The sequence below is a fragment of the Anopheles moucheti genome, chromosome 2, assembly GCF_943734755.1.
Source record: "Anopheles moucheti chromosome 2, idAnoMoucSN_F20_07, whole genome shotgun sequence".
Taxonomy (NCBI): domain Eukaryota; kingdom Metazoa; phylum Arthropoda; class Insecta; order Diptera; family Culicidae; genus Anopheles; species Anopheles moucheti.
In genome coordinates, this window is record NC_069140.1 from 47,088,438 (window position 1) to 47,098,912 (window position 10,475).

The window sequence follows — 10,475 nt, forward strand, 5'->3', positions numbered from 1 at the left end:
CCAGCATTGACTTTACAGGTGCACAGTGAAACAGTTCGCGGACGTGATTTATCGAAGCAATCGCATTGGGGACGTCTTGTGTAGTTGCGAGAAGCACCTGTCTGTCCGTGGTAGGCTTTGTTTCAGCGCTTGTCTTATCTGGTGTTCCACTGTGTACAATGTCAGCTATTCATTTCAGATTACTTCCCTCTCCCAGCACGCGAACAGCTCTAATCAGCCACTTTGCTACGCTTGAAGCGAACGTGTATTCTCCCGGTGGGACAGTGATTTCTTCCTCCGAGTGCCAAACGTTGGTAGCGCCTGTGCCAAAGTTATCAATCGAAATGGACAGCGGAAAGTATAATTTTGCGATCGATCGTGGCGGTACCTTTACGGATGTGTTGTGCATTACTCCGGACCGTACGGTGCGTACGCTGAAGCTGCTTTCCGTCGATCCGGCCAACTATCCGGATGCACCGACCGAAGGCATACGGCGCATTTTGCAGCAGGAAACGGGCCGTGCCCTGACGGCGGACGGATTGATCGATACGGGGCTGATCGGTTGGGTACGGATGGGTACAACCGTGGCCACAAACGCACTGCTCGAGCGCGCCGGCGATCCGGTGGCGTTGGTTGTGAACAAGGGCTTCCGGGATCTGCTGCAGATTGGCAACCAGGCGAGACCAAACATTTTTCAGCTGGTAAGTAATGGTCGTACGATTTAACGCCAACCGTATATCTGCAACATTATTATCGTGCATGATTTTACAACGAGCCAAAGGGGCAAAATGTTAATTTTGCCATCGTACAACAAAGACGTTTCTTGGACATCGTCCATCGTCTGAAATGGAGCATGATGAAACACTTAGTGATATAAACACACACACTACAGCTTCTTGACAAGTCGCCAAACATGTTGATGAGGCACGGATGCTTATCGGGTTGTACACCCCCCCTTGGCTCAATGGGGAAGCTTTCGTATGAATGTTTATCGTACCTGAATGCTATCTGCATCAGCATCAGGTTGTAGAGTGTTATAAATTATCAGTTTAACACTATCCAAATAACGCCACTTTACCTAAACTAGCTGCTGTAGTGTTTTGTTTCTCAGGAGATCATTTATGGAAGGTAATCTTTTTGTCCGTTTTAGAATCTTTGAAACAATTTGTAATGATACCTATATTACCTATTAATACCTATATGTATTAATCATGTGAAGGCTCAACATCTACTAAGGTACTACACATAAACCCCTGAAATGAAATGATTCCTATACTTCGTAGCGTCACACAGTAATCTGAAATGACATGGAGAGCTGCTTACAGCTAGCTCAACTGTGCGATAGCAAAGGCACTTGAGGCACACATAGCTCTTGATCACTTACAGCCAAGTTCGGTTAGGAGTACAATACGGTCAATTAGAAGTACAGATGAGAAAATGAACTCATTTGAATGATTGAAATTTGCATCAAAAAATTAAAACATTTTTAGTAAGCGAGCGGGGAGAGGGAATGATCATTGCCAATCATGTGTATTGGCCACAGCGAAGATTGAATTTCCAAACTAACTCACTCGTGCGTTAAGTAACTCTTCATGAATTAAACGATTTCAATCATAAGTTGATGGTTGCCGTGAAGAGTTAATTTCATGTTGAATGATTTAATTAGCTGAGCGTCGTGAGCTCAATCGCAAAAGAGTTTCAAATACTCCTTTTGAGGATTTGAATCAACTCACTCTCTAGTAAGATTTAAAAACCATTTACTTATTCTGACACATAGTGCATATCACTAGTTCATGTCACAACTCAAGATCCTACCCCGAGCTGTATTTGAGGAGGAGTCTTGCCACACGAAGTCCTGGAAAGAAATAAAAGCATTCGAGGTTCGAGTACTCTCCCAGTCTGAGCCTCTAGCTCAGTTAGTTATGTCCTTCTATCTTTCATGTCCCTTAGCGTAGAAGTGCTTGAGCAAGGATTCAGATTAATAATATGTCCCAACTTCTAGCAAATCGTTCATTCTCTGCGAATTTGTTGAAACTTCCCGATATTTACGAGCTTTTAATAAACTCATTTTAGCAGCAACTGGAACTAACATTCTGTGTTATTGCCCTAACAGAACATTCAAAAGCCGGCCAACCTGTACAGAGAAGTCATCGAAATCGAGGCCCGTATAGTGCCAGCCCAGGATGGAACCTGCCAGCTGGGCGATGCAGCATCCAGCTGGAGAACATTAACCGGTGCCTCCGATGCCGCGTATCTCGAAATGGTTCCGCTGGACGAGGAAGATCTCCGGACCAAGTTGGACGGTGTGCGAGCAGCCGGCATTAACTCACTCGCTATCGTGCTCGCCCACAGCTATGCCTGTCCGGAGCATGAGCTTCGTGTCGGACGGATCGCACAGGAGCTCGGCTTCCAGCACGTCACCCTGTCCCACCAAGCGATGCCCATGTGTCGGCTGGTAGCGCGTGGGTTTACCGCTTGTGCTGAAGCTTACCTAACACCGCACGTCGAACGCTATCTGGATGGGTTCCGGAGCGGGTTCCGCGATCAGCTCCGTGGAGCCGATGTGTTGTTCATGCAGAGCGATGGAGGTTTAACGCGGATGGAACATTTCCGCGGTGCTCGTGCCATACTGAGCGGTCCGGCGGGTGGTGTGGTGGGGTACGCGGTTACGGGAGTACGCGATGCGGCCGGCGAGGATCCAACACCTCCACCGCTGATCGGATTCGATATGGGCGGTACCTCGACGGATGTGTCACGGTACGCGGGAACGTACGAGCACGTGATCGAAAGCACGACGGCCGGCGTGACAATACAGGCGCCCCAGCTCGACATAAACACGGTGGCCGCCGGAGGCGGTTCGCGTCTGTTTTTCCGCTCCGGTTTGTTCGTGGTTGGACCGGAATCGGCCGGTGCACACCCGGGACCGACGTGCTATCGCAAGGGAGGCCCGCTAACCGTCACCGATGCAAATCTCATCCTTGGCCGACTGCTGCCCGAATACTTTCCGGCCATTTTTGGTCCGAATGAAAACGAACCGCTCGATTACGAAGCGACGCGGACCGCTTTTGAGGAGCTGCGCGGAGAGATTAACGACCATCTGGCGACCACCGGCGACGGTGGTCCACTGTCGCTCGAACAGGTCGCGATGGGGTTTGTGCGCGTCGCCAACGAAGCCATGTGCCGTCCAATCCGTGCACTAACGCAGGCGCGCGGTTACGACACGGCCCGCCATGTGCTGGCGTGCTTCGGTGGGGCCGGCGGTCAACACGCTTGCAGCATCGCGAAGCAGCTCGGTATGGGGCAAGTCGTAATGCACAAGTACGCGGGCATTCTTTCCGCGTACGGTATGGCACTGGCGGACGTGGTGCATGAAACGCAGGAACCGTGCGGGTTGGAACTGTGCCCGGACAATCGGGCCGCACTGAAGGAACGCCTGCACGTGCTTTCGGCACGCTGTGTGGAGCAACTCGAGGCGCAAGGTTTTACCCTGGCGGACGAGGGTACGATTACGCTCGAACCGTACCTCCATCTGCGCTACGAAGGGACGGACTGTGCGTTGATGTGCGCCCCGGACCGGGTGGTTGAGAATGCGGACCACACGGTGTACGGGTTCGGTGATTTTGGCCGAACGTTCCACGAGCGCTATCGGAGCGAGTTCGGTTTCGTGCTGCAGGGCCGTCGCATCCTGGTGGATGATATACGGGTGCGCGGATGTGGCCGTGCGTCGCTGTTCACCGAACCGGACATTGCGGAGGCGACGGGACCGATCTATCCGGAGAAAACAACCGTCGCGTACTTCGAGGAAGGAGGAAGTGGCCAGGAAGCGGCCGGACGGCTCGTAACACCGGTGTACGACTGTGCGAAGCTGCGCTTCGGCCATCGGATCGATGGACCGGCGATACTGATTGATCGCCTTTCGACGATTGTCATTGAGCCTGGTTCGCGGGCGTTCGTTACCCGTCGGGGTGATCTCACGATCGAGATCGGTACTGGCGGTCAACGGGTGAAGGTGGATGAACGGTTGGACGCGGTACAGCTGAGCATCTTCAACCATCGGTTTATGAGCATTGCCGAGCAGATGGGCCGCGTGCTGCAGCGTACGTCCATCTCGACCAACATCAAGGAGCGGCTCGACTTCTCGTGCGCCCTGTTCGGACCGGATGGTGGGTTAGTTTCGAACGCACCGCACATACCGGTCCACTTGGGTGCGATGCAGGAAACGGTCCAGTATCAGCTGCGCAGACGCGGCGACACACTCAAGCCGGGCGACGTGCTGTTGTCCAACCATCCGCAAGCAGGCGGTTCGCATCTACCGGATCTGACCGTCATCACGCCGGTGTTTACGCCGGAGGAACCGAGACCAGTGTTTTTCGTCGCATCCCGTGGACATCATGCGGATATCGGTGGTATAACGCCGGGTTCGATGCCACCCCACTCGACCTCGCTCGATCAGGAGGGTGCCGCGTTCAAGTCGTTCATGCTCGTGGACGGTGGCATTTTCCAGGAACGTGCCATCGTCGAACGGTTGACGCGTTCGGCTGGATCGGGTGCTCCCGGGACGCGCAATCTGTCGGACAATCTGTCCGATCTGCGGGCACAGATTGCCGCCAACCAGAAGGGCATCCAGCTGGTATCGGAGCTGATCGATGCGTACGGTTTGTCGGTGGTGCAGGCGTACATGGGCCACATGCAGCAGAACGCAGAGCTGGCCGTGCGGGATATGCTGAAGCTGATTGCGAAGGATGCACGCGAACGAACCGGTACGACGGTGCTGGAAGCGGAACAGTATATGGACGATGGTACCCCGATCAGGCTGGTGGTGCGAATTGACGAAGAGAACGGTTCGGCGGTGTGCGATTTCACCGGCACAGGACCAGAAGTGAGTGGAAACTGTAATGCACCGCGGGCAATTACACTGTCCGCGCTGATCTACTGTTTGCGGTGCATGGTCGGCCATGATGTGCCACTGAATCAGGGCTGTTTGGCACCGATCGAAGTCATTATCCCACCGGGGTCCATACTGGACCCGTCGGAGGGTGCCGCTGTTGTCGGTGGGAATGTGCTGACCTCGCAGCGAGTCGTTGACACGGTGTTCGGCGCGTTCGAAACGTGTGCCGCTTCCCAGGGCTGCATGAACAACGTCACGATCGGGGACGAAGGTTGGGGATACTATGAGACGGTCGCGGGCGGTAGCGGTGCGGGACCGGGATGGCACGGCACGGGCGGTGTCCATACGCACATGACCAACACGCGCATCACCGATCCGGAAATACTCGAACTGCGCTACCCGATCATACTGCGTCGCTTTACGCTGCGGGACGACGGTAGCGGTGGAGCGGGTCGTTTCCGCGGTGGTGAAGGTGTCCATCGGGAGCTACTGTTCCGGAAACCGATGACCCTCTCGGTGCTGACCGAGCGCCGCACACTGCGCCCGTACGGAGCGGCCGGAGGATCTCCCGGCAAACCGGGGCTGAATCTGCTGATCCGGGCGGGTCCTCGTCCCGGCCAGCCGGGCCACCGGGCGGTGAACATTGGGGGCAAGACGGCGGTACAGGTTGGACCGGGCGATGTGTTCTCGATGAAGACACCGGGTGGCGGTGGGTACGGTGTGCCGGAGGATGAAGATGCGGCGCCCGGGACGCTTTTCGGTGTGCAGCGTCAGCAGCGTCAGGAAGCGGCAGCGGCCGCCATCGTGTCGGTCGGTTCGTCGAAAGCGTTCATGGAGCGCGGTAGTGTGTATGAGTACCGGATGGCACAGGAGTCCGTGTGATGGCACGAGATCGGGTTCAACTTCAACTTCTATCTCGTGCTGATCGTCGTACTGCTTGTGATCGTGATCGTAATGTTCAAATAGCCTCCGGGGAGCGAAGGAGATGGGGCCGGACGCCGGTCCGGGTTTCTCCTATCGTTTGACGGTGGCGATGGTGGTGTGTGGCTGGAGCAGCACAAGCGACAGCAGCTTGAGTAGCAACACTACTGGCGGACGATGTGTAGTTAGAACGTCTTATTAATCACACACTTCCTCTATAGCGAACGCATCACAGCACTGGGTTACCAACCCCAGCAGCTGCGAGGCGGTTACTTATTTCTCCGTGTCAATTCTGGTAGTATACGACGTGTTCTTCCCACATAAATCTTTACAAGTTCTTTAGGCATGCCAAAACTGGTGATTTAGATCTAGCCGCCGGGAGAAGCCGGGTGTTATACTGTCCATGCATTCTGAAAAAGACCAATATTGTCGGTAGCTTTATTAGGGGTTAGAATTTAGACGATTTTTCGACGACACATCTAGAACTCACCAAACTCACACCTTCTCTTTTCTGTGCCACAGGCGCACGATCGGTTGTGCGATGGTGAGGCTGGTTTGTTTATGTGTCCTCCGTTCATAGAACTCCGTAGCCAAATTTTATACATCGTAGCCAATGATTGCCTTTTTGTGAAAGTTAAATTTAAGGGTACGGTTTAAAACAAATATATATATAGATATATACGCACACATTTCTCACATAGTTGAAATAGAACAATTTTACTGTGTTTTGACAATTTCATTCCGTTGTTTCGTTTTAATAGCACTGCCCTTCACTTGGTTTATTCTCACCTCCTGAACGTTTACGGAAAGAAACAAAAAAAACAAGACAATTAAATCAAAAACATCATTATTATCATATGTGGGATGTGTGAGGTCGGATAAAGAGAAGACCGATCTTTTTTTTTCAATTAGTAAAGCTAAAAAAAAAGAAACACATTTTGTTTTTATAAACTTTTTGAGCATCTTTCTCCAAGGAAACACATTTTGTGCGCAGTGGTATCCGCTGCCACAAACGAAAGGAAACACGGATCCTCGCTTCTGGTTTTCAATCTTTCAATCTCTCCCCATAATTTTCATTCATCGTTTTTTTTTCATCTCTTTTTCTTTGTTCTTTCGGTCCGTATTTCTAGCTATCTTTCGCTATTTCGTTTCGTTATCTTGCTCTTCATTCCTGTTTTACTAATTACCTTTGTTTACCACTAACGATGTGTTTCCGATTTTTTTTTCTTTAAATGTGTTTTAATGTACGTGTATTTCTTGTCCTTTTGCTTTAGTATTGATTCCCTTCTTACTCTTCTCTTTTCTTCTTCTGCTTTGTCTCCCTTTCTATTCTTGTTTTTCTCACTCTCGTCGTGTGTTCGAGTTCTAACTACTGTTTACGTGTTTCGCTTTTGACATTTTTACAAACTTCTTACACCGGAACTCCACTGTTTTATTTTTGTTAAATTGGTTGCTGTTGTTTTTTCTTGTTGTCTTACATCCCATCATCCCTTACGGACTTAGCTAGAGTGGTTTTGTGCTGTTTCGATAATTAATTGTGCACACACCACTGCAACACACGCCGACACAAAATAGAATTTGCGTTCCGTTTCTTTTTTTTGTTTTACTTATCGTTAGCAACAGCCTACTACAACTCGTTTCGTTTCGTGCTTACTTTTCTCAACCGTACACGCACACAACACGCGCTCTTTGCTTGACAACAGTGCAAACAATTAGAAAAGGAAGAAGCATATACACACGGAGCGTGCTACACAACAACGGTGCGGTTATTGGCGTCATCCTTGGTTCACTCATGCACACAAACACATACAAACACACAGTGCACGTACGTCTCGTGCACCTTTCCCGTGCACAGTTCTCACATTGTTTTTGTATCACAATTTTTATTTTACCGTCAAGTGATCATAATTTTTTTTCTTGCTCTTTCGTTAGTTTTCGGGTTCCCTTGTATTGTAACACTTTTTTGACCAATTTTGTGTTTTTTTTTTGCTGGTCAACGTTTATCCTTTTCCTTTAAGTGTGTAGTGTAGTAAGTGTAGCGTTATCATCCGACACGTGGATGTGTCGTGGGGTAAGGGCCCAAAACACAACGTTTCCGAAACGGGGTTTGTATTCTATTAGACACTGATAATGGTTCCTCCTTCCCTTACGCTAGTGGCGTCTTGGGTTGGGTTGTTGCGTCGCCGCTTACTGTGCCACCGTTGCACCACTGGCGCTAGCATTGCTGTTTCCGTTCATGGTTTCCACACCGGCCGGTGGTGATGGTTTGTTGCTTATCGTGTCGTCTGCAGAGAAAGAAAGAATAGATGTAAAAAGTTGTTTTACACGGGTCGGGTGGATGATAGTGTGGAGTGCTGAAAATCGTCACGCAAATCGACACGATGTGATGGATGTGGGCGCGCGTCACTGCAACATTATGGCGTTTTTTTCTTTTGCGACGATGACGACCGGTGGTACGCATTTTCACTGTGCACAACTAAAACAAAAAACAAAAGAACAAAATAGATAACAAATTATACAACAACAAGAAATAAAGCAAACATAAGTATCCTAACTCCCGGTTTTGTAATTATACCTTCCTGTGCCTAAGAGAAAGCAACGAATTTTCCTTCGTTTTGTTGCACACAATAAACAATGAACTGCAAACAACTGACTAATCTCCTGAAAAAGCTCTCCAAACAGCAGCAAACAGCGTTCGGCTTTCGAATGTAACTCGAGGTGAAAAAAATAATAAATAATTAAAAAAAAATTACAAAACTGATACAATTGATGGTATGCTTTTGATTATTCTGTATGCGTGTTTGTGTTCTTTTCCTTCTTTTTGTCTGTTTCCCGTTTTCTATTTTATCGCTTTCTATCTCTCGTTCGAGCTTGCTTATCTCGTTTCCTTCTCGTACAATTTCCTAAACACACAAATTGGGGACTATTTTTCCGTTCCATTTCCCTTTTTTCTAGCGGGGGAAAATGGCTTCCCCTTATTACATTCCTATTTTCCGACGCACATACAATTGCAAATGGTCTGTGTCCCTCTTTCGTCTCACTGGTCTCCTCCAACACCATTATCCATCGTTTCTTCCACATTCCGTTCACAAAGTGTTAGCCGATCGCTCCTAAACTAATTAAACAAACAAACAAAAGGAAGAACAATCTGTTTGCATTTGTTTGTTTCCTCCTCTGATTCTCTCTCTCTCTCTCTCTCTCACTTTCTCTCCCTCTTTCTTTCTTTCTCTCTCACTCGTTCTCTTTTATGTTTTATTTGCTTCTGTTTAAGAATGATTTTAAAGCAATTTATGTATTATGTATAACGCTAATCGCTATAATAGAGGACACCAGTTGTACAACACATCAAAACACGTCATTTTTTTTTGTTTTCGTTTGTTTTCTACCTATTTTATGCTAATGTTTTGCAACCGGGTTCGGGTGTTATGTTATCGTGTATGTACTTGTAGATCGTTTCGTGTAAGCATAAATGATATGCACCGTAAAAGTAGGAATAAAATAATTATAATAAACATAATAGTAATAATAGTACTAGTAATAGTAGTAATAGTAGTAGTAGTAGTAGTAGGTAATGGTAATAATCGTAACTTTTCCTATCTTTTTTGCTGTTTCTCTACGCTCGCTTTACACTTTGTCACTAGCGTGTGTGCGTTGTGTGTGTGTAAGCGAAAAATCATGACGAGAAGAGAAAGCGATCAGTAAAGAAAACTACTGGCACTAGTACTAGCTAACCGGGAGTTCAACGATCGAATGGAAACATGATCGTAATACTCGTCCCTGTGCGAGTAGTAGATGAGTGACACACAGACACACAGAAAAAGAGCGGAAAACGGTCTTCCTGTTTTCATAGTGTATTTTTCATCCTCCCTATACGCATATCCGTTCCATCTTCCGATAATAAATCGCATTGGAAGTACCGTTCTGGGCATGTGTGTGCGTGTGAGGGAGAGAGAAGAATTGGAGATAGGAAAAATAGGATGATACAGGAAATAAAAGAACATTTCACTCTATCTAAAAGCCCTATCTTCTTGTACAAGTTTCGTCAACATGTCTCATCATGACCAATGCCTTTTTTGTGTTTTCAACCATTTCGACTAACCTACACAATTCTTATAAACTATCTACATTTCCTTTCCGCGACAAACCTTGGTCGGGGTGTTGCTGCGCTCCCTTATAATAGATGCATGCACTGAACGTATGCATTTATAATCCCTTTCGCTTTAGCTGTTTTTATATGTCCACTTAGTGCAGGACAAAAATCATTCGTATATGTACAATTGTTTAGTTCGATGAAAATGCGGAACTACTATCCGTGCCTTCCCATTGCCTAACTAACAACCCATTCAAATGACCCCCCCCAACACGTTGCAGTGTTCACGCTGAGAGACGGGTCTCGTTTGGGATGCGTTCAATTTGTGCAAAATTTTTCAAGGAAATAATATTTTCCCATCGTCGTTTTTTCTTTGTTTATGTTTGTTAAGTCGTTTGCCTTTCTAAAAAAAACGGATAGTTTTATGCCTACAGATCCATGCTTCTGTAGCGCTTGCTGAAAGTCATCTACATCCGAGATCACCCCGTGAGAACCATGGTAATCTTGCTCAAGGTTGTGCAGCATTTGCGGCTAGTGGGCCAATATTAAATGACTAAATGCAGGATACAATGCTTGCAATGTCACCTTACAAGTGCA

At 48.0% G+C, this 10,475-nt stretch overlaps 1 protein-coding gene across 1 annotated transcript; it reads left to right on the forward strand.

Moving 5' to 3' along the window:
- On the forward strand, window positions 1–6,496 carry LOC128297088 (5-oxoprolinase). The gene is made up of 3 exons (XM_053032652.1): window positions 1–110; window positions 179–680; window positions 2,093–6,496. Exons 2-3 carry the CDS (start codon window positions 324–326, stop codon window positions 5,747–5,749), a joined length of 4,014 nt encoding a protein of 1,337 aa, XP_052888612.1. The 5' UTR covers window positions 1–110; window positions 179–323; the 3' UTR covers window positions 5,750–6,496.
- The last annotated feature ends 3,979 nt before the right edge of the window (window positions 6,497–10,475 follow it).